Source organism: Lithobates pipiens, unplaced genomic scaffold (assembly GCF_037356315.1).
Source record: "Lithobates pipiens isolate NorthernLeopardFrog02 unplaced genomic scaffold, aLitPip1_a1.2 Scaffold_18, whole genome shotgun sequence".
NCBI lineage: Eukaryota > Metazoa > Chordata > Amphibia > Anura > Ranidae > Lithobates > Lithobates pipiens.
This window is the reverse complement of record NW_027507758.1, coordinates 158,018,740-158,044,071: the sequence shown is the minus strand read 5'-3', so window position 1 is coordinate 158,044,071 and position 25,332 is coordinate 158,018,740. Positions and strand designations below refer to the sequence as shown.

The window sequence follows — 25,332 nt, the reverse complement described above, 5'->3', positions numbered from 1 at the left end:
CGCGATGACGTCACTCCCACGCATGCGCACGGGAGCCGACACGCGCGGCAGCTCCGTCGTTGAGAATGCCGCGCTCAGTGCGCCTGTGCACCGCTGTCTACGGCGCATGCGCCGTAGACAGTGGTGCCTGTTTTCGGGCAAATATCTCCTAAACCGTGTAGGTTTAGGAGATATTTCTTGGACCTACAGGTAAGCCTTAATCTAGGCTTACCTGTAGGTCAAAGTGGTTTGCAAGGGTTTACAACCACTTTAAAGGGGTTGTAAACCCTTACAAACCACTTTGACCTACAGGCAAACCTAGATTAAGGCTTACCTGTAGGTCCAAGAAATATCTCCTAAACCTACACGGTTTAGGAGATATTTGCCGAAAGACAGGCACCGCGGCACCCGTTGCGCATGCGTGGGAGTGACATTATCGCGGCTCCATCGAATCACAGCGCCGGAGCAGCGAGACCCAGAAGTCACTCCGGGATACATGGCAGCGGCGAAGATGAAGACGAAGGACCGCTTCGGGGGCTTCGTTTTCAGGTAAGTTATTCATAATGAGCTAGTATGCTATGCATACTACCTCATAATGCCTTTGCCTTACACATTACAGGGTGTGTTTTTTTTTTTTTTATATTGCCTTTACTTCCTCTTTAAGTGTGTCTGTGTCCTAACAATTTCCCTTTAGGGTTAATAAAGTATTCTGTATTCTGCATTTTCTTCTTGTAAACCAGAAGTATAGTATTACTTCAATAATACAAACTTGAATATACATTTCTAAGCCATAGTTTGAGGATTGTAAAAACTGAATGTGAAAGTAAGAGCAGACCCAGAGTGGTGAGAGGTGAGGGGAGGGGTGCAGTGGGCATTGCCCCCAGTCAGTGGTGGATGATGACTATGCTCAGCCATGGGGTGGAGTAGTTCTCAGCAGTTCTGTCCTCAGTCTTATACAAGGAAGGTTGATGAGTAAGAGGCTGGAAGCTGAGTGCAGTGTACAGCTCCCTCCACCTGTCTGTACAGTCCTAGGATCACAGGACTCAGCATGATATTACAAAGTGTGGACAGCTTGTGAGCGATCATAGATAAAGGAGGAAGAACCTGATCACCACCAGACTCTTCTACTACACAATGAGCCACAGAGAGCTCAGGAAGGAGATAGAGAGCTGACAAAGGACTGCCAACCAGTCCCAGCAAGGACTACACAACAGACTTTTTTTTTGGCTCTGACAGCCCTTCTTTTATTTAGGACTCGATCTATGGACGTTATTTTGGGGGGAGCTGTATAGAGATAAGAAGCCTGGAATTCTCCGCTTCCATTCATTGCCTTTGGAAGGAGAAGACACAAGCAGCTTCGGATTGTGCGATCCCAATACTGAATGGTGTAATGTGAGAGCGATCTGCACTTGTTGGCTGACACCGACTCAGGACTACAGACGATCTGCAGACACACAGCTCTCCATAGTGTGGGGGGAGATCGCCTGGAAGGGTCCCCTATTACCAACCACCGACATGCTGCCCACCAGCCTCCAGATGGTGGAATAGATCCGGACAGCGACCATGTAAGTTCTAACATGACAGCTGGAGTTGGGGGGGGACTACAAGTCTCAGGTCATCCTAAAACATCTGTACTTTTAAAAACTTTCCAAACTTTAGGAAACTTTGTCTGAGCGATCAGATGGCACAGGCTGAGCGATCATCTCACAATAGTAGCTTTAGTTTAGAGAAAAAAAACTTTTAGGTTGAAACTTGAAAGTCCCTAAGGGCATCAGCGCTAGAACTTGAGAGTCTGCATAGTCACTGCGTGCACAGGCTTGTGAATGGCAGAAGAGGCTGGGAGAGAGCAGAAAAATCATGTTTTTGTTTTTTTTAAATAATGGAAACAACAAATAGTCCTTATTATGAATGTGCCACGTCTGCTGTCATTTAATATTGACATGTTTCCCAGGCTGGAGGTACACATTCTTCTGGGGTTCTCAGGCTTCATGAATGTTTCATGGAGATCAGTTAAGATCAAGCTTACAAAGTGTTCATGGAAATATCTGATTGGGATTAAAATCTATTTGCAATGCTAATTTTTATAAATTTAGAGGAAAGTCGCAAGTTATGTGGAATGTTCTAAAATTTGTTTGTAATTTTTATTTTCCACTCCATACAACTTCTAAACACAGCTGGGAAATGTTTTGTGTAGTCTGACTCCCCTACTGGTCATACACAAAGCAGATTTTAGTTAGAAATGTGATTGAATGGGTCCCTGCAACTTACCACTATCTCTATTATATAGATATTATCTTATATATGTCTTATATAGAAACTGTAGGTTTTTGCAAATTTGATTTAGAGTGATTAAAATGAAAATAAATAAATAAATAAAAATGTTCATGTGAAAGGTCATAATTTGCCAACATATAATATATATATACACATATATATGTATATATAAAGTTAACTTTCAAATAGTTTGGTTCTACATCAGTTATGGCATTTAGTTCACTTTCTGAATATATTGAACACTTTGGATCGGTAATAATTGTATACTCTTGGTCTAATGTCCCTTGCGTGACATCAGCCCTTCACCTGCAGCCCAATACATACACAAATACATATATAAATATTAAGACACTTTAACAGAATACACAGTGGTCAAAATAAAGATAACTTCTGATTTATTCGTTTTTTTATACTTTATGAATTGTATACTCTTGGTCTTATGTCCCTTGCGTGACGTCAGCCCTTCACCTGCAGCCCAATACATACACAAATAAATAAATAAATATATATATATATATATAAATATATATATATATATATATATATATATATATATATATATATATCTGTCAATATACATATAATGCACTGTATATATATAATAGATATAGATAGATATATCTATGTATATATATATATATATATATATATATATATATATATATATATATATATATATATATATATAGATCTATATAATATATATTTATATATATATTAAGACTCTTTAACAGAATACACTGATTTAAGATTTCAGCACTATACAGTGGTCAAAATAAAGATAACTTCTGATTTATTTGGTTCTGCAACAGGTATGGTATTTAGCTCACTTACTATTTGTATATTGAACATTTCTGATCATCAATAATTCTATATTCTTGGTCTTAACCCTTGTTCACCTGCAGCTCAGTTGATGCAGATGTAAATATCTATGGTTATCAATTTATTGCCCTGAGATATCATTCTTGTTGGAACATTTATACAAGGTGTTTATGTAATGTTTTAGCTAAACAGAACATGAAAAGACAAGAGAGTTAATTTATGACTAACCTCTTAAAGTGTCAGTTTATTACTCCATGAGCTGAAAATATTTCATTATATGTGATGTAATCTATGTACAGTACCCAGCACACCAGGCAGCTAGAAATATGTAAAATATACGTTATGAAGGCATATAACTTCTGAGGCTGTGAAGTCTCATTTTGCAATTTATATTGGGGACTAATAATGTTTCATTGAGTTGGTTATGTCTTGGTGTACATAAACAGATAAAAATATGTTTGCTGTTGCTACTGAAATGGTTCATAGATCATTATTGAAGTAAGAGTTATATATCTTCGTTTTGAAATGTATGGAGAATAATTGCCTACATTTCTAAATTAATTGCTAAAATTTCATGATTTTAAGCCACTTCCAACCAAATGTAATGCTCAACTTTGGGTGGTCACTGCTCTTCTAGACTCCAGTAAGAAAGTTCCTTCTTCTTATTATTATTTATTCTTATGCCCGATTCCAGGAGTGCCACACAGAATGAATCGATAATTATTTGTTTAATCAAAGTTATTACAAATTAATCTTTGGAGCGTGATGCCATCATTTGACTATATAAAAGTTGGAATTTTTAGAGTAATTTTTGGAGTTTTAGAGAGGATATCTCACTGCTCAATTCCTGAAGAGCCATAATAAGACATTCAGTCTGCCAGCAACCACAACTATCAGAATCTCAATTCTGAGTGGTCTTGGTCTTCACTGTTATTTAGGAATTTTTCTGCAATAAAAAAAAAACTTGTAAAGTGATTATTCCTCATGTCGGCGCAATGTTTCTACATCACATAACTACTCTCAATGAGGTTTTAATTGTAGCAAGGTCTACATATTACATCTTTCAGTATGGATTTAATTTTCCATTGTGGATAAAGCCAAAATTATTACATTTCTGTTTTATTTGCAGGGCTTTATACATTACCAGACAAAACTTTGCTTTTATGCAAGGGCTTGTACATTTTGTATGCTGACTCCATTTATTTGGTAATCATGAAGTTAAGATAAACAAGCAATAATGCTACTGAAAGTGCCTTTATCCTCTGAGTTTGTGCCAACTTACCAACCACAGATCTGATTTATTGATAATGTGTGTTTTCATGGCACGGTGTCAATGCATGTGTCAGCAACTATATCACTTACAGTATTTGTTATCCCTTGATAAACATTTTGCTGAAAAGTGCTCTTGATTTAAACCTGTATTCCAGTGTGTGATTTAGTATAGGTTGTAAATTGTTCAAACGACCGCTTATTTAAAAGTTTGTCTTTTAATGCTCCCATAAACTCTTAAAGCTGTTCCCTGTTGTCTGCACTCAGGGAAATCCAAAAGCCTATTTAATTCTAAGAGGGGGACCTTCTATTATAAGACGAGGCCATAAGAAGAATGCCTAATGGTAACCACACAAACATCAATATGATCTTCAATCGATCATACAATGGAACTAATCTGAATAAAAACTGCAAACCAGAAATCCTCTGCTCAATTTATTTAGAGGGCTCTTGATCAATTTCAATGCTGCCACATCGATCAGCTCTGGTGGAATTTTGTTGATCGTATCTGATCAGGCAAACAAATATCTACCTGTGTGGTAGAGAACCGATCCTATCACAGATTGATTAAACAATTGTTTTTTTAATAGATTATCTACATTTATGACCATTTCAATCAATATTTTCAGTTGATAGCAGAAGATTGCCATTTGAGTTGCTTCAATTAATATCTTAATTAATATTGAGCTTGTATCTAGATCAATCGCGTATATGGCAATGATGTGCATCACCCCTTGCTCACATATTATTCCATAAAAAAAACTTTGCAGCTATCAATGTAGCTGCAGGAGTTGGGATCATAAAGCCACAGCTTTGCTGTTGGGAAGGCTGCCATTGTACTTTCTTCTGAAGATGCTATTAGTGTGGCTATTATGCTGCCACTGACTTTAATATTCTCTGAGTCATTAGGGTCAAAGTACTATACACTACTGCTTTAATTAGTTCCCCCCATTGATTTGGAACAAGCAGCTTTGGAAAGTCAGAGAAAATCCCTGTCTGCTTTCTCGTTCTTGGTTAGTGACTCTACGTATTGAAGCAAGAGGCTCAGATTGACAGCCAGGAAACCAGCATTTTCATAAGGAGAGCTCAGCTATGGCAGCCTCAGTATTTAAAAACACAGTATAACACAGTTTCAACTTAGCAGTGAACCTAGATTTGGTGTGCATACACATTTAAAGAAAAGCACTCTATGTTTATTTTTCTAGTTCTTTAAACTAGGACTCATTTTTTCTATCACATTTTAAATAACGAGGAACTGACCCTGCTGGGAATACCATTCTGTGTCCTGCAGTCCTTGCAAGGAAAGCCAAGGGCTTTATAAGGCCCACATCTGGCACAATAACCAGCTATTCTGGTATAGTTCCCCAAAGAATAAGTAGAGCGCTTTTATACCCTGCTGAAAACCTTTCATTTAGAATTCATTGACAACCCTCATAACTGTCCCTGGTGAATGTCAGGCCACTTGAACACAGTTTAGAATGGCTAAAACCTTTAACAGAGGAAGAGGGATTCATACAAAGACTAGTCAATTAAACTGAGCTCATGAGGACTTTCTAAAGATAATTGCTTGGTTTATTTAAAAACATAAGGGTTAGTCAGCTCCTGTCTCCAGTTTAATACCCACCCATTACATCCTTGACGTTGTATCCATTATTATCCAGTATACATGTTATAATATGTGGTATTACCAGATAGAAACTAAAATAAACCAAGACAATTAAAACTGTGCCTTACCTTCACTAAAAGCCATGCATCAAGATTATCATTTGATCCAGGGATTTCTCAGTATAGGTCAAGCTTGCACTAACTATATCTGACCTCTCCATTGACCAATGTAGGGCCATCACATTAAATAACTGATCAAAAGATGTAAGAGGAACAGTCCTCTTGGCTCTTGAGGACTTTATAAAGATAATGGCTTGGTTTATCAGAACTTTGGAGCCCTGTACCAGCTCCCCCTAAACATGTAACAGCATAAGAATTAGTTAGATCCTGTCTCCAGCGTGCTACCCACTCATTGCTTCCTTGATATTATATCCATTATTATGTAGTAAGTCGTTATAATATGTGGTATTACCACATAGTAATTTAAAAAAATGTAATTAGCCCAGACAATTAAAACTATGCATTACCTAGGGCAAAATACATGCGTCAAGCTTATCAATAGATTCAGGGTTTTCCCAGTATAGGTTAAGCTTGGTCCCACTACCTCCCACCTCTCAGTTGACCAGTGTAGGTGCTGTCACATTAAATAACTGATCACATCATGTAGGAGAAAAAGTCCTCCTGGCCCATGAGGACTTTCTAAAGATAGCTGATTGGTTTATCAAAACTTGAAGCCCTGTACAAGCACCCCTAATATTTAACAGCTTAGGAATTAGTCAGATTCTGTCTCCAGCATGCCTCCTACCTATTGCTTTCTTTACATTGTATCGATTATTATCCAGTATGTATTCACTACTACCAGGTGGTAATTAAAATTAACCTTTAATTAACCAGGGCAATTAAAACTGCATTGCCTACATTAAAAAAACATGTATCAAGTTGATAAATAGATCCAGCGATTTCCCAGTATAGGTCAAGCTTGGTCCCACTACCTCCCACGTCTCCATTGACCAATGTAGGTACTGTCTCATTGAATGATCATTTATAGGGCGTAGGTGGTTCAACACCAAGTCCTGTATCTCTGGACCTGTTCTGACTTTCAGTCATCACAAAAGGTAATCTCTGCATATGTCCATCCTTTTTGTTATAATTAGCTAGATGAGTTTAGCCAGCCTGTGTGTGTGCTTATATGCGTGTTTGTGCATGTACAGAGCTATGTTATCTACGTTATGCTATAGCACAGGCTACTTAAAATTCGCTCAAACAGACTTCCTTTGTTTAGTTATGCACAATAGATTTACACCATAGTGGGAAACAAAAATGGTCTTGTTTGCAATATGTTTCAGCCACCTCCCATGCACTTCGTGCTGGTCAAAAGAGGGTAATAGATGGGTAACTTTTCCATGGCTAATATATTTATTTCCAGTACTTTTAAAGCACCAACTTATTATGTAGAACAACAGAGACTACACAAATCCATTCTATGAAACCATTTTCTTCAACAGAATTTACCTTCTTATGTCCATATTCCATTTGGGGCAATTTTAGTAATACCTATTCAAATAATATGTTTACATTTTTTTGCTAAATGCCTAATAAAAATGATAGCTGCCATTTTTTTGTCATATAAATAATGGTTTATATATACACTATAAATGCTTTGAGCTGATTAATGAAATACAGATGATGTTGCAAAAGTAGTAGCTGATTAATGAAATACAGAGGATGTTGCAAAAGTAGTAAAAACATCCTGGTTGTTGGGTGAGGGACTATTTGACTACAAAAAAAACACATGCCACACAAAATTTTATAAAAATATATCATAATCTTTATTACATTGCATATACACATTTAAAAAAAAAAAATGATGACTTAAGCCCATACACACTATTGCCTTGTACACATGGTCAGAAATTCCAATGGAAAAAGTCAGATCGGGTTATATTGTCGGAAAATCCTATCGTGTGTGGGCTCTATTGGACTTTTTCCGTCAGAAATTCCGACAGAAAAAATTTGAGAGCAGGAGCTCAAATTTTCCGACCAAAAAATCAGATCAGACTTTTTCCGATCGTTTGTAGAGAATTCCAATCAGACAAAGGGCCATGCATGCTCAGATTAAATTGCAAGACCAAAGCTATTGGCTAGTAGCCTCCACGTAGTCCCGTCATAACGAACGAACGTCATCACGTTCCGAACGATCGGATTTTCCGACAACTTTGTTCGACCGTGTGTATGCAACACCAGTTTAGGACAAAATCCGTCAGAATGTCCGACCGTGTGTACAAGGCATATCAGTTTTTCGGCTGATTTTTGTCTTCAGATTTACCAAAACCATGTAATGCAAGGGCCTGTCTGATTGCATACAAATTGAAACTCCTAAGGTTTGACCTCATATTATATGGTTTTGGTAAATCTAAAGGAAAAAAATCTGCAGAAAATCTGATAGTTCTTATATCTCCAGAACATTGTACATAGGAAACATGCCAATGATAACTGCTCCATTACCCCCTAACAAAGCTATATGGCACAAATAGAAAAAGTACTTTAATTTCTGATGAATTTCATTTAGTAACGTTTCTATGTATGCTGGCCAATTGGTCTCAAAGTGTTTCGATGTTTGCTTCTTGAGGAGGACAAAAGGCAATCTAGGTTGATAAAAAAAACCTTGTAAGTATATATACAAATAACAGCTACAACATTTAACCAAAATTCCTCATTAAATCTTTCATTGATATTTAAGACAATGGCATATGATTGATTTCAGCTCTACACTCACTGGTATGTAGGACAGTTGTCTGTTGATGAACTTTTCTGCACAGATAATGGCAGTTTATTGTGAAATCTGCACACTTCTAGATGGATTGCCATTTCATCTTTGACCTAGATTGGAGCTAGAAATTTTCCTGGCATACAGAGCAATGGGAAGCAATAGGACCAAATTCTACTGCTTTCCATGGAGTAATGATGATTGTGGAGTAGAAGTGAAAGTAGTAGAGGGTAGAAAAAGTAGTAAAAGTAGTAGAGGCTAGAAGAAAAATATACACAATTTGTAATGATTTTTACAGTTACGTTAAAACATGGCTGTTGTTTAAAGCTTGTTGTGGCCCACAGATACTCTTATGGCCCATTCACTTATGCCTGCATGCTAGACCGCTGATTTTAACGTGCAGGCTGGTGTCCGTTTTGTTGCCAATGGTGGGGAGTGGAAGCTTGTGTTGTAACAATGCAAGCACTGTTTACCTTTTTTTCCCCAAACCTTATTGAAATGTCAAAGTGACATTTCATCTACGCCTATCTACTGCAGCAGAGCTAAAGTGCAATGACTGGCGCTGACATCAGGTGAGCTCTGGTGCGTTGCAGAAAAATCCAGCATGTCTTTATTTTTCCACATCGCACATCACACCATCCTTGTGGTGTTAATGGGGCACATATAAAACAATTGTGCTGTACCTGTGGTGACTGACGATAATTCAGTGCAGAAAAATTGCCAGTCAATGCATATAGTGTGAACAGAAAGGTTCTTAGGGGCTGTAGCCTGTTACCAAGACAGCACCCACCACACTGTTAATCTTGGACAGTTGTATTTTGGTCCTAGCTACCTGCTGCTCCATAACCGCAGCATTTTTCAGCTTTTTTTCTTTCAAGGCACCCTTTAACATTATGGACAATCTTGAGGCATCCTCCAAAATTATGGACAGTCTTGACATGCCTTTTGTAAAATGTAAAAACAATTCTAATCGTTTTACATAATGCAGCAACATCAATACACATAGGACACCAAATGTTAGAGGTGATGTATTCTTCCAAAGCAAATACACTTTTTCAAGCTGCTAATGACTAGTATTCCATTGTTTCTCTTCTCCCTCAGTTTTTTTCCGCTTTTTTTTCTACTTAGCTAATGAGACACCAAAGCCGATGTAGTTAGGTAATGGAGGGTCAAACAAGGATGATACGCAAACAACTGAAATCCTCCTTATCAATTGATGATGTCATTGGTCGTTAGGAGGTTGATAGCTAGAAGGTTGTAATGGTGTATAATGAAAACCTGTGGCTTTGTGTAACTAAAAGGCAGGCTTTATCCACCCACTGGCTTGTGTACTATTTTGGGGCTATTTTTAGGCATTTTGCCAAGGCACTCCTAAAGAAACCTCAAGGCACCCTGGTTGAAAAAGGCTGACCTAACTCATAGGAAGACTGGTGTTAAATCATACCTTCATCTGCTCTGGACTCCCTAGGGGTCGATATTTTGACATTTCAGGGAAGGTGGGAGGAATCCAAATGAGCTCTGTCATAAGGCTGGATTTGGTGCGGGTGGTTTTCTAATACAGAATCAGCCAAACAATAGCTCTGTATGTACAAGATCAAATCCTATGTACTCCCCCATGGTGTTGTGGTGACACTGCTACCTGAAAGAAGACTAGAGTTTCTGAAAAATATTGCATTGGTATTTTTGTCGGTTTAGGTTAGAGAAAAGATGTGGGTCAACAATAGATAGCTGTAAAGAAGGTCAATTTAAAACTGAACTTCAAGTTAGAAAAAAAATAAAACTTTTGCATTGGATTCCCCTGCACTGCTAGGATTAAATTCTTGTTATTTATAGGGGGTAAAGGAAGAAGCTGTATCACTTACCCCAGAGCTTGACAAATTTGCTTTGTCTAAAAAAGTTACCAACCAGTTGCAGCAATATGTAACGTGTATTGCAAGCAACGTTTTCATTTGTGGGCACCCCAACACATGCATTTACATTTGTATGTGTATATATGGGTGGGGGTGGGGCTAAAAAATGTTTTGGGGGGAGAGGATTTTATGTGCTTGGGTATAACTTCCATTTTTTCCAATAAAAAAAAAAGATTTTACTTAACTTTTTTTTAACGCGTAGGTGACAAAAAGTCCCCTATGTGGTTATTTCTTGGTGACTGGTTCTCTTTAATGAGAGGCCTTGCATGTCTCCCCTGTAATGCACTGTATTCAGTTTCTTTCCCATCATACATGTTGCTTCCAGGTCAGGAACAAGATAGGGAGGTGTGTCTGCTCTGCTCCTTCCCCTCTACCCTACTGTGTTGGGTATGCCAGTCCCAGGCCCGCAGATTTGCAAGCGAAGCCCGGGATATGCAGCTGAGTGCCCGCATGCTTCCACCTGACAAATGAGCCCTGTTGCTTGCCCAAAGCAGGGCTACATGTAGAAAAAAACTAAACTGCATGTTCCAGGCATCGGGTGATACAAGTTATGCATCCCTGCAACAGTGAATGGGCTAACAAAAGCCATGTAGTTGCCATGACGACCTAGCACCTGGGATTTATTGAGCCCTGACTTACCCTATTACCCCTTCCAGCAATCTCCAGCACTGTCCTGTACTAGCTGAAGCTCAAGTTCACCTTTTATAAAAAAAAAATAAACGAACATCTTTTTGCAGGTAAAAAAAGTTGTGGGTGCAATGTCAGGATCCTGCAAACACTCAGTAAACTGTCTGTTCATTCCACCGATATGGGTAGGCAGTTACTCAGTTGCAGGAAGAATCAATAAACTACGAGGATGCTCAACAGTGCCCCTCGCAGTTCATTAAGAACTACCAGCCATGTGTCACAGAAGTCTGAATGAGTGACGCTGTTTTTAATTGTGACAGCCAGTGTGGGGAGAAAATCCCCTGCACGTTGTCAGGGGGAGGCAGGGATCAGGGGGAAAGGCAGGAGCTTCACCCCTAAACAAAAAAGATAATTCAACTCTTACTTTGCTGTATGGGGGGTGCAGAAGGGGTACTGCATAGTTTATTTTTATTTTTTGTTTTTTTTGTTCCAGCACTGTATTTAGCTTTAAGATAGGTAGTCAGGTCCTCTTTAATATCAGAAGCTCACGTGTTGAAGCTGTTCTATTTCCCCACAGGATGTGCTTACTGTAAATTACCTTAAGAAATAGATGCCGTTCAGCTCTCACTACTTTATGCAAACTCACTTCCCTTTCCCTATAGAAGCTGCTATGGCTGATCTCTGCTTCCGAAAATGCCAATTGCCTGGCTGTAATGATGATTTGGTTCAGAAGAAAGTCCTGAATGTCAGCTTACATTTTTCTTTTAGTACAGGGTTTCATTACCTCCCTCAAGAATTGTATTAAGTAAAAACTATAGACTAGAGCACCTTTACACCCTATTACTGAACTTTTTTCTTTTGTTTTGCAAACCCAAGATTAACACTTTAAAGAAACAACTGACATATCAGCATGGATGTCGCACCACTTCCTTAAACTAAATCTCTCTAAAACTGAGCTATTAATATTCCCCCTGCACATGCTCCATGACTTTTTTTAATCAAAATCAACATTGCAACCATCAGGCCCTTCCCTCACGCCAGGGTACTAGGTATTTCATTCAGCCCCAAGTCCAATCGTTGTTGAAAGTTTGTAGAATTTACCTCTGTAACATCGCTAAAATTTGCCCCTTTTTAACAAATGAAACCACCAAACTCATCATTCACTCCCTTGTTATCTCTCGCCTTGACTATTACAACTCCCTTCTCATCGGCCTGCCTCTCCATAGGCTATCCCTCCCCTCTTTAGTCTCTAATGAATGCTGCTGCCAGACTTATTGTCAGGAAAGGGTTCACCCATTGGTGGCTCTGTCGGTCTCTTGGATTGCAGTACCAGTGTCCACCAGCGGGAGTCTTCCAGCACTCTGGATCTGTAGTGGAGGAATTCGCCTGTTGGTGGCACTGTTGGATCCTTTGGCTGTAATACTGGTGTCCACCAGTGGGTGTTTCCCAGCACTGTGGAGCAGACTGCTTCAACTGCATTCAGGTGTCACTTGAGGCTAATTACAGGCATTCATATAAATACCCGGCTGATGATTGCTCTCATGGCCCTGGTATCTTCCTTGTGCCCTGATCCGTACCTGTAACCTGTGAACCTGATTCTGCAACCTGTAACTTGTGAATCTGATCCTGTTACCCTGTACATCTGATCCCGATCCTGTCCTTCCTGTTACCTTGCATCCCTACCCTGTAGCCTGATTCCTTTGCACTTTCCCCATCTGCTGATTTCCTGTGTATGACCCTGGCCTGCCTTATGATTATGATTCCGGAACTGCCCTTGTTTGTCTGCTGATCTCCTGTGAATGACCCTGGCCTGGCTACATTTAAGATTGTGGTAGTCCCCTTATATTGTATATAGTTATTGTTGTTTGTGGGTCACTGTTTGGTTGGTTGTTCACTGTTTATATTGGAGGTGTTTATATATTATCACTTATTCTTAAATAAACTTAATTATTCACTTACATGCGTTTTGGTTCTCTCTGTGCAATCCACACACTCTGGTCATACCAATTCATAACACTTTACCAATCGCTCATTGTCTGCCAACCCTCTCCAATCCCTACACTGGCTCCCAATCACCCAGCAAATTAAATTCAAAATACTAACCACAACATACAAAGCCATTCACAACTCTGCCCCAAGCTACATCACCGATCTTGTCTCCAAATATCACCCAAATCGTCCCCTCCACTCTTCTCAAGACCTCCTACTCTCAAGCTCTCTCATCTCTTCCTCCCATGCTCGTCTCCATGATTTCTCCAGAGCCTCTCCCATCCTCTGGAACTCGCTACCTTTACTGGTCCGGCTATCCCCTACTCTTGCTACCTTCAGGCGATCCCTGAAAACTCATCTCTTCAGGGAAGCCTATCATGTCTCCAACTAATCTCCTACCACTTCCATCAGCTCATTCCCCACAGTTACAACCTTTTGTACAACCTGCCCCCCCTATTAGATTGTAAGCTCTTCTGAGCAAGGCCCTCTTAATCCTCTTGTATTTTATTGTACTGTAACTTTATTGTCTCCTTTTATATTGTAAAGCTCTGCGTAAACTGTAGGCGCTATATAAATCCTGTATAATAATAATAAAAAACAATTCCTTGCTAGTTTTCATTATCTTATCTGAACTTAGAATGAGCCTAATCAATTTTCTTTGCTTAGTATCAATCTTTAACTGACATGATTAATATCTTACTCACTTTTGGGTATATTCCTAAATTGTTCCATTCTCATTTAATAATGTTCATTTTTGGTATGCACCTATGCAGTATCTTTTCTAGATTAGTTTGCTTTTTGAATGTCAACTTAAAGTGGAATTTTTGGCTAGAGTAGAAAAAATCATTTAAAGTAGTGCACACTGCAGGCTGGCAAGGTGGCTGTTAATTGAGAGGCAGCGGTTTAGTGTTGTCATTCTGAAACAGGAAGTGGCATAGGGAAGAAACATTGCAAGATTCATAAAAAATTAAAAATAGACTTAGAACTCGTGTACACTTTAAGTGAATTTGTGTAAAGCACTGTTTACACAAAACAACTTTGCTGACCAAGTTACTCTACACTCTATTATATGGTGGCTATGTAATCATTCTATGGGCTGCACACACAAGGCCACGATTGACCTCCATATGTATTGCAGTAATTTTAATAGCTTGTAGCATAGCCGGCATGTTTAGACAGTACTCATAACGGCTGTATCAAGTGTGCAGAGGTTTCTTATTTTTTTTACTCGTGGATATTCCATGTAAAGGTAACTTTTCTGATGGATACTTTATACATAGGTAAACATGGTTTTATGAGTATGAGTATGAAGTTTTATGTTTTATACACTATATATAGTATGTATGAATAGACAGTTGTCTAAGGTGGCTCGCATGTACAATCACAAACTCCTCTATGAATTTGTATATGTATGGGGATAGGTGGTGCTGCCTCTCCACCTAGAGAGTGACCCCCAGTGGTAATTAACAGTGTTAGATGTAGATCTTAATTAGATTACTGGATGGTGTGGACTAGGATACTAGATTCCATTAATAAAACAGGGTTACCTAAAACTTATAGATGTAAAGGTGAAACATCCAAATAATGGGTTGTGATATCAGAATATATATATAAGTCTTAATACAATAATAATTTTTACCTTCTGTGCTTATACATCCTAATTGGTGTATAAAGTGCTCAGTGCTTGATAAAATTAGATATACATTTAAAATCCGCTTTGTTCTAATGAATATGTTACATATCACGAAAAAGACAGACTTAAATATATTATGATGTGAGTGCGCAATACAAATGCAATAATAAAGTGCAGTCGATAAGTCTTTAGAAAAACACAGTCCTAATTAATAGTGTAAGCCTTTAGATTCAGTTGACAGTGCTAGTTGCTCAAAAGCCCATCTATTGTGTCTTGTGCAAAATCCTTGTGCAAAACAGCATAAAAATGACAGTGATGCTCCCCTTCAGTTTCCTACTCACCAGACTGCCAAACGCCGGTAAACAGCATGAAAGTGGGGGTCTTTTTCCAGGGCAGCCTTCCTTTTTATTGGATCCAGCCTTTTGGTGTTCCTCCTGGTAATGGATGATATTTGGAGTGGTATGCCAGTTCCTGGAAATTTGCTTGTCACCTGGCGCTTTAGGCCTTCGATATATCCTCACATAGATGAAAAAGCTAGGAATATTGACATGGGGGGATTTTTAGCCAGGAACAGGTTAATAACCGACAAGACATGAATGGTCTATTTAAACAACTGAGACATACCATGGAAAAGCAATTAAGGGTGTGGTGGGATATAGCCTCTCTAGAGATGTACATCAGTGAAAAGATGACACATCAGAGATTGAGGTGGCATATACACCCCAATTGATGCATCACTTATGGGGGATTGGTACTACTTCTTCAATAAATGTGAAAATGATTTGCTACAAAATATAGTGAAGAGAAAACAATTTAAATTAAGAAGAGTAGAAATAAACATCACAGACATTAAGAATCTACTACTCCCCTTTGCCAATCAAAAAGAGTGCACAAATAAGGAAAGGGAATTGCAGGAGATTATTAAGAAATATGACATTGAGATTCAAGCCAAAAAGTAGAAAAAAATTAAGAGAGATGTATTAGATTACAAAGTTAACAAAAGTTTATAAATGGCAAGGAGAAATTGAAGAACCAGAGGAGGAAAAGGATGATGAGTCTATGGATGATAGCCCAAGTGATGGAACTGAGGATCTAGACCTTCCCATGGGGAGGCCAAACATCACAACTAAGATTTGAATGTACCCCTGCCCCAAGAAGAAGGATGACTCCTGAGCTACAAAATTATCGCCAGGGTAGGCCCAATACCAATAGGGACAACCTGTATGAACCAATGTATCCTAGAACACCAGATAATTCAAGGTTCAACATTCCCACTTACAATATATTCTCCCCCATTGGGGATGACCGGTGCCACACCGCTTATCGACAATGGAGAGGAGAATTTAGGGAAGAGAGGGTTTTTTCCCCAGGGAGGACAACGAGAAACACCCCCAGGAAGATGTAATGCCTGTGTCCCATACAGGACCCAAAAGTAGAGGGGGCAGTATGGAAATGGAGGAGAAAAACAAAGATGGGGAGGACCTCCCAGGAATATAGTTGAAGAACAGAGGTTCCCAATACCCAGAAGACACTGACCACATCAGAGACAAGACGGACATAAGAAATGGATGGACTACCAATCAAGGAAGAGAAATGGGACCAACATAGAGATTCATGGAAAGAGGAAACAGACAAGAGAGGAGGGAAGAAGAAAAAGAAGAGGCGAAAACTAGGAGAGGGAATTTTTTATCTAAGTACGTAGTGCCTTTTCAGAGGAAGAAATTGGGGTTTTGGATTTGGGCCTAAAATTTGCCCTGGCTAAGTCATTGGACAAATTTGAAGCCTATGTTGATCTTCAGAAGTTTATGAGAAAATGAAACCTGTAGAAACATTTTTCAATAAATGAAGACAAGAGAATACCTGATATCTCAGTTTTTAGTCAGACTACACTTAACAATAACTCAATTTTCAACCCCAGAGTAGTGGGGAACCAATGCCTGGGAGCCTTTAAGAAAATGATCGAGAACGACCTGAAAAATTAGGAAAGGGAGGACTCCAGAAATATGAATATATGGAAAACGATTAAAGCTATTGGGAAGAAAAATGAAGTTGCAATACGGCCGGCTGATGGGGGGGGGGGGGGGGGACTGGTGATACTAACCAAACAAGATTATGAGGAGGAAATGGAAAATTTGCTGGGGGTGGAGGAAACATACAAAAAACTAAGAGGGAATCCCAAACACAAATATGAGAATAAATTAAAGATTTTTGTTAAGAAAGGGAAAGACAGAGGAATATTATGCAAGAATGAAGCCGAATAACTCCTATCGGAATCTAAGACCTCTGTAATATACCATGTACCCATGATACACAAAAGACTGGAGAAACCACCAAGACGACCAATCATAAGTGGGACCGGTTCACTCTTCTCGCGTCTGGGGGAATACCTTGACCAATACTTAAAGCCCCTGTGTTCAGAAAGGGAGGTAATATTTGAGAGACAATACACAACTAATTACGGAACTTCAAAATGTTAGAGATGCTGATAAATACTTACTCACCACCATTGATGTCAACTCTCTCTATACTAGTATTGTTCAGAAAGATGGGCTGCTAGGAGTTGAAAAGGCATTGCTTGAAAATACTGGATTAAAACAGGAACAAATTGGGTATATTCCAGAAGGCCTCCAACTTGCCATAGAGAGTAACTACTTCTGGTACAAGAAAAACTATTACGTTCAAACTAAAGGTGTGGCTATGGGGGCATACTATGCCCCTATCGTGGAAAACCTTTTCATGAATATGTAGGAAGAAAATTACATTTATGACAAGAGAATACCCCAGATCAAGCTATATCGAAGGTATATAGATGACTTAATAATTTTATAGGAAGGTACAGTAGAATCATCTGAACATTTTCTTGAAACTATAAACCACAATTGATATGGTATATCCTTTACTGGAAAATGGGACCACCAGCAGATTGATTATTTGGACCTACAGATCTTCAAGAATGGAAATTAACTATACACAAAAACTTTTTTCAAACCAACAGATCTTAATGGGTATATACCTACGTCCAGCTGCCACCACTCTAAGTGGGCAGATTTTAAGAATAAGGAAGAACTGCCAGACTCTGGAAGACTTTGACACACAAGCCAACATCCTAATCAAAAAATTTGAGGAGAAAGGTTATCAAAGAAAGAACCTGATATAATTGAAAATGGAAATAATGAAAGTAAACAGAGACACAATACTGGCAAAGAAAAATAAGAAAGAAGAAACTCACAATGAGGTGTCCTTTGTTACCAGCTTTCGTACCCAATACCAATTTGTGGAATGCATCATCAGGAAATATTGACCCATCCTGAAAGAATACTGAGTGCTATCCAAGATCTTGCCAAAAAAAAAAACAAGATTTGTGTATAGGAGAGCCCTGGTCTTGAGAAACCACCTGGTCCATAATGTTATGGATCCCCCAAACAACATTTTCAGAAATTAAAGGGTTATTTAGATGCCAAAAATACCTTCAATGTCGAGTAAGCAAAAAGCTATCACGAAAAAAAGAATCCTTCAAATTTAGACTTGACAATAGGGAATATTAAATAAGAGAACTGATTACAAGTACTCATGTCACTTATGTTATAGAATGCACTTGCCATCTCCAGTACATGGGTAGAACCACCAGACCTCTCTTTGTAAGGATAAGAGAGCATATTAGTAACATCAGAAAATGATTTTCTAAACATAATCTTTCCAGACATTTTAAAGAAGTACACCATAAGGACCCCACTGGCCTGATTTTTTATGGAATAGACCAAGTTAAGGATCACTGGAGGGGAGGCAACAAAAAATCCAAGTCTTACAAAATGAAACAAGGTGGATATACAGGTTGGGGTCTCTGGTGCCTGGGGGCCTGAACCTGGATATTGACCTATATTTCTTTATATCTAATTATTGACCCCCCAAAGCCACCTCTGAGGAGTACACTCTCCCACACTGGGGCCACCTAATGTTGGGCCTACCGCATAGACTCCTCATATTAGTACTGGTTAGGGACCCCTTTCATGGTACTTGGCTTGCTTCAGGCTCAGAACAATTTCCACATACATTTTTTTCTACTAATTTCTACATGTCTCCACACGGGCCAGTTAGAATTTTGGGAGGGGTTGCACATAGGCTAAAACAATACCAACATATGTTTGCCCTAAAGTTTTTTTATCTGTGAGTTTAAAAACCCTTTTAGAAATCTCGCATAGACACACACACACACACACACACACATATATATATATATATATATATATATATATATATATATATATTTAACTTAATATGCATGCCTACCAATATCAGCTTGTATGCTGACTTATTTTATGTTTATAGTTTTTTTAGTTCATTAAAATTTTATGTGTATTTTTGCAAATTTGACTTTTACTATGTAATATCTGGATTGTGCAAAGGCAGGGTGGATGTGCAGGTAGCTTTGCCACATTCGTCCACAAGGGGGAACTGCTTCCCATGGGGCTGCATGGGGACATCTATCAAATTTAGCTGCCATCTAGAGGGATGAATAATACATGGATTGGCCACTGGGGAACAGACCGGTGACTCTGTGGATTCTATGAATGATGTAATTTATTCACCCCAGTTAGATGGATTAACATACTCTGGTCCTGGTCTCCTTTCCCAGTGGAAGCCTTATACAGAGAAACGCGTTGGGTGGAGCCAAGGACCAGACATACGGTACAGCTAGCATTGGCAGCTGTAATATTTATATCGATACACCGCTTTTTTTTGCAAGATCTGTTTTTTGACATTTGTGACTGTTTTTAAAGTTTTTTTTGTGCGTGCAGTATTTTTTGGTTTGCTGTGATTTGGCATGCACTGTGTGGTTTGGAGCTATATGGGTGGCATTTTTTAATAAATGTTTTTTAAGAAAACCCAACAATATTGCACTATTAGTCTTTTCTGTCCTGCATGCTGAATGGAGGAAGAGGTCGCATAGCCGGTGGAGGAAGTGAAGTGCTGTGTGTGGTCTGCAGCTGTAACACGGAGAGAAGGTGATTGCTGCACATTGATTCAAGCTGAGGAGTTGGAGATGAAAATTGCTCTGTGTGGAGGCTTGGGTCTCAGATATGCTCATCTGAATCTGGGATCTGGTAAGCGGCCAACTGATTATATTTCTTCTTTCCTGTAAAGCTATTATCTGCAGAGAGATGTGCGTTACCGCTGCATGAAGAGAGGGCTGGAAGACAGACTGGTGCTAATGTGTCAGTTTTTGCTACATTTCTGGAGAAACAACTTTGTTTGAAGTTCAATATCCATTTGATCTGTGCATTATATGGAGTTTCTTTATAACTAGTTGATTAATGTGGACTTGTTTTGAGCAATTACTTACCATTTATCACTAACAATGGTTTACTGTCACTTGTAGTTCTATTGAGTGAGAGTGTTTGGCACAACACAGGGGACGCTATTTATTGATTTAATTAATTAATTTTTTTCTTGTTGTTGCTGGTCTGCGTGAGAGGCAGAGTCACCATATATTTCACATATTGATTTATATTTTTTCCTATACCAAATTTATCGGCGTATAACATGCACCCCAAGTTTATGAGGGAATTTTAAGGAAAAAAACTTTTAGGAGGGAAGTTTAAGGAAAAACAAAACAAACTTACATTTAAATGCCCATCAATGCAGCCTTATCATTGTCCATCTGCAGCCTTGTCCACCATTGCAGCCTTGTCAGTGTCATATGCAGCCTTGTCCACCATTGCAGCCTTGTCAGTGTCATATGCAGCCTTGTCCACCATTGCAGCCTTGTCAGTCAGCCTTGTCCACCATTGCAGCCTTGTCAGTTTTATTTTTTTTCTAAAAATGCCGCCGCCGAGATACAGAGCTGGATGTCCTGTGTATCTCGGTGGCGCACGATAGTTCTCGGCGGCCTCCGGCCACCTTTGGCTCTTCTCTGCAGCTTTCAGCTGCCTTCAGCCATTCTCTGTGGTCTCGGTGGCCGATCTCGGCAGCTTTCGGCCGCTGAGAATGGCCGGAAGCTGCCGAGAATGGCTGAAGGCAGCCGAAAGCCACCCAGAGGCTCAGAATTGTGGGGTATAACACACACCCGCGATTTTCCCCTGCTTTTAAGGGGGAAAAAGTGCGTGTTATACGGTATTTTATGGGTAGTATAACAGGGATATTTTTCATCAACACTAAGTATTTTTTTTATCACTGATTTACTGATTATTGATCTTTTGGAGTGGTTTGGGAACGGAAATTTGTGAGCACTCATTTGATTAATTTATTCATGTTGCACGATTGAAGTTTTCTTTCACATATAAGACCCTACCCAGGTAGTTGTCTCAGTGGCGACAGCAGCTCTTATAACATCATACGATCTATCATCAGATTGGAACACCCCCAAAATGTTCTCTAATAAGTATGATGTTCACATTTTTTTTGTACTTTTGCCTTTTTTGTAATTTTATTAAATATAAATGTTTTAATATTTGCCACTAAAGGCCACTCTTAGTGGTTCATTGCAATCACTATGTCTTCTAACAGCTGAGACTTGAAAGATACAGTATCAACCACAATGAGTACCTTGTTTTAAATGACTTGGCTGAGTCAGGCTTGCATTGTCAAAAAAAGCAGTAGAGTAAAACTTGTGAAGTAGTACTGCAAAGCAGGAAACAGAATCAGCGCTGGCCAAAGTGTTGACTTGTTACATATAATTTTGGCAAAGATTATTTATTTGAGTGCTGCAGCAGCACAAAGGCAATTATAATTAGAAATAGAAGTATACTGGAGTTTCGAAATCATGAGCCTGCTGCAGATGTGGATTATAAATGATGTGTGGGGGAGTCTGTTTGAGGCATTCTGTGTGTAGAGGATGAAGTTTGTCATACGCATAAAGATTCTCTTGTTAAGCCCAGCAGGCTGAATGAGAGAAATGCATAGATTCCACCCATCCCTGCTAAACAACATGAATGGATGAAGCTCCCACTGCCAGCTATTTTTTTTTGACAGCCAATATCTACAGCTGTTAGCATACCCAAACAGTTACTAAAGCTGATTGGCTGTAGTTACTTTTTGACTGTCTTTTCCACCCAGCTCCTTCAATTTCACAATCAAAGTTTTTTGAGCTGGATGGCGTCAGCACTGCCATCCATGTCTCAAATTTCACCCAGTTCACAGGAATGGGCAAAAAAAATGAGCCATGCATGGCCACCTTAAGACTGTATGTTAAAGTGGAAGTTCAGTCAAATACTAACTTTACATAAATCAGCCCCCATCCCCATTTTAAGCATATTCTACCTATCCTGTAAAGGAAAGCTCTGTATACTTACCTATGCTGAGTCTGATCTTGTCTGATCACATGATCTAGTCCCAGCGCCGGCTTCAGTGAAGAGAAGAGTTTGGCAACAACGGCTGTAGAGTCTGGGTGATGACATCACCCAAAGGCTTACTATGGGGTATCCGTTGTCACCTGTCCTTCCTCTACACTGTGTGATGTGATATACAACTAGCTAACAGTTTGCATTGGATTAAAGAACACCTATCCCTATCAATTTTGAATCTCTTGCCCCTTATTTCCTTCTGGCCAGGCAAATAACCTACATGAGTGTATTACCCACAATGTTTGTATCCCCTCTAGGCTTCAGAGGAACTTCAAAAGCAGTGGGGTCTGGCAGGAGTTAGCGCTTTGACTGGGCTGAGAAATGTAGGTTTGATGAAGTGGTGTTTTTAAGTGCACTGTGTTCAGTACTTTTTCAGACCACTGCCTGTTGATTTTGAGAAGATGTATAAAAATATAAAATTCTGATTTGTAAAAATATATGGTCAGTGAATGGCTGGAGTCTAACACAGCATGCTGAACTGTCAGCTCGGTTGGCACTGCCGTAGACTGTGGATGTATGAGTCCTTTCATGAAAGGTTCACAGTTTAAGCTGTGCCACATTAATGAATAGAAAGTACTGTTTGCTGCTTCAGAATCTATTATCTTTTACGTCACGGGAGCTGGTGCCAACCATATGATAGAAAGATGCATTAGCAGCCTAATCTGCCTTGGTACTTGGCAGTGCTATCATTCTAGAAAGGGAAAAAAGGCTGACTTGCCATAGTGTACAATGACAGTAAAATGACTAGATACGTAGGATTCTCTATAAACGTCTTACAGTAGGAAAACAAAAGACAAAGCAGAACTAGCCTCTTTTAATTAATGTCAAGGAACCTCTATTTCACTTTTTCAGATGATATACAGTGCCTTGCGAAAGTATTCGGCCCCCTTGAACTTTTCAAACTTTTGCCACATTTCAGGCTTCAAACATAAAGATATAAAATTTTAATTTTTTGTGAAGAATCACCAACAAGTGGGACACAATTGTGAAGTGGAACGAAATCTATTGGATATTTTAAACTTTTTTAGCAAATAAAAAACTGAAAAGTGGTGCGTGCAAAATTATTCGGCCCCTTTACTTTCAGTGCAGCAAACTCACTGCAGAAGTTCAGCGAGGATCTCTGAATGATCCAATGTTGTTCTAAATGACTGATGGTGATAAATAGAATCCACCTGTGTGTAATCAAGTCTCTGTATAAATGCACCTGCTCTGTGATAGTCTCAGGGTTCTGTTGAAAGCGCAGAGAGCATCATGAAGACCAAGGAACACACCAGGCAGGTCCGTAATACTGTTGTGGAGAAGTTTAAAGCCGGATTTGGATACAAAAAGATTTCCCAAGCTTTAAACATCCCAAGGAGCACTGTGCAAGCGATCATTTTGAAATGGAAGGAGTATCAGACCACTGCAAATCTACCAAGACATGGCGGTCCCTCTAAACTTTCAGCTCAGACAAGGAGAAGACTGATTAGAGATGCAGCCAAGAGGCCCATGATCACTCTGGATGAACTGCAGAGAACTACAGCTGAGGTGGGAGAGTCTGTCCATAGGACAACAATCAGTTTCGTACACTGCACAAATCTGGCCTTTATGGAAGAGTGGCAAGAAGAAAGCCATTTCTCAAAGATATCCATAAAAAGTCTTGTCTAAAGTTTGCCACAAGCCACCTGGGAGACACACCAAACATGTGGAAGAAGGTGCTCTGGTCAGATGAAACCAAAATCGAACTTTCTGCCCACAATGCAAAACGATATGTTTGGCGTAAAAGCAACACAGCTCATCACCCTCAACACACCATCCCCACTGTCAAACATGGTAGTGGCAGCATCATGGTTTGGGCCTGCTTTTCTTCAGCAGGGACAGGGAAGATGGTTAAAATTGAGGGGAAGAGGGATGCAGCCAAATACAGGACCATTCTGGATGAAAACCTGTTGGAGTCTGCAAAAGACCTGAAACTGGGACGGAGATTTATCTTCCAACAATACAATGATCCCAAACATACAGCAAAATCTACAAAGGAATGGTTCACAAATAAATGTATCCAGGTGTTAGAATGGCCAAGTCAAAGTCCAGACCTGAATCCAATCGAGAATCTGTGGAAAGAGATGAAAACTGCTGTTCACAAACGCTCTCCATCCAACCTCACTGAGCTCGAGCTGTTTTGCAAGGAAGAATGGACAAGAATTTCAGTCTCTCGATGTGCAAAACTGATAGAGACATACCCCAAGCGACTTGCAGCTGTAATCGCAGCAAAAGGTGGCTCTACAAAGTATTAACGCAAGGGGGCCGAATAATTTTGCACGCCCCACTTTTCATTTTTTTATTAGTTAAAAAAGTTTCAAAAATCCAATAGATTTTGTTCCACTTCACAATTGTGTCCCACTTGTTGGTGATTCTTCACAAAAAATAAAAATTGTATATCTTTATGTTTGAAGCCTGAAATGTGGCAAAAGGTTGAAAAGTTCAAGGGGGCCGAATACTTTCGCAAGGCACTGTAATTTGAGTTTGTTTTATACAGCCAATCAAGTTTAGGGAAATTAAAATTGTCCTTACTGTTTTATTATTTTAGGGGTTTACATGGTGCCGTCAATTACACAGCACTTTACAAATACTGTACATTCACATCAGTCCCTGCCCTCAAGGATCTTACAATTCAAGGTCCCTAACTCACATTCATATACACATATACAATTTAGATAAAATCCCCCAAATCTATGAGCATGTCTTTAACGCATGGGATGAAATCAGTTCAAGCACAGGGAAAAAACTCCATGGAGGTAGTGCTGCGGCTGGGATTTGAACTGACAAGCCTGGTTCTACAAGGCTAAAGTGCTAATCACAGGGCCACTGTGCTGCCCAAGACAAGGCTTTGTTTGTCCAAATAAACTATAAATGCAAAATATAAATAAATTACTATTCAGTTAAGGTGCCCTCTTCTTACCACCAAGATAAGGACTCGGGGTGGAACACTTTTAGTGCCGATAAGGCAAGTATACTTGTTAGAAAAGGTTAGGTTAAAGCATAAGTAAACCCTAAATTTAAAGATTTTAAAAGCAATGCAAATCATCAATTGCATGTTTTTAAAATGTAGCATTCACCTGTTCAGATGGAATTTTTATA

The 25,332-nt window shown here is 39.2% G+C and overlaps 1 protein-coding gene across 7 annotated transcripts in view; it reads left to right on the top strand.

Annotated features, from left to right (window-relative positions):
- Positions 1–907: 907 nt before the first annotated feature.
- Positions 908–25,332, top strand: part of ADGRG6 (adhesion G protein-coupled receptor G6) — a 292,061-nt gene continuing 267,636 nt past the window's right edge. For 6 of the 7 annotated variants that reach the window (XM_077486299.1, XM_077486298.1, XM_077486297.1 and 3 more), the window contains exon 1: positions 908–1,544. In XM_077486299.1, coding sequence (XP_077342425.1) covers positions 1,543–1,544 — 2 coding nt within the window. In that variant the 5' untranslated portion in view covers positions 908–1,542. Of the gene's footprint in view, positions 1,545–19,958; positions 19,978–25,332 lie in introns of those variants that run through there. The other variant, XM_077486296.1, reaches the window with a different exon arrangement.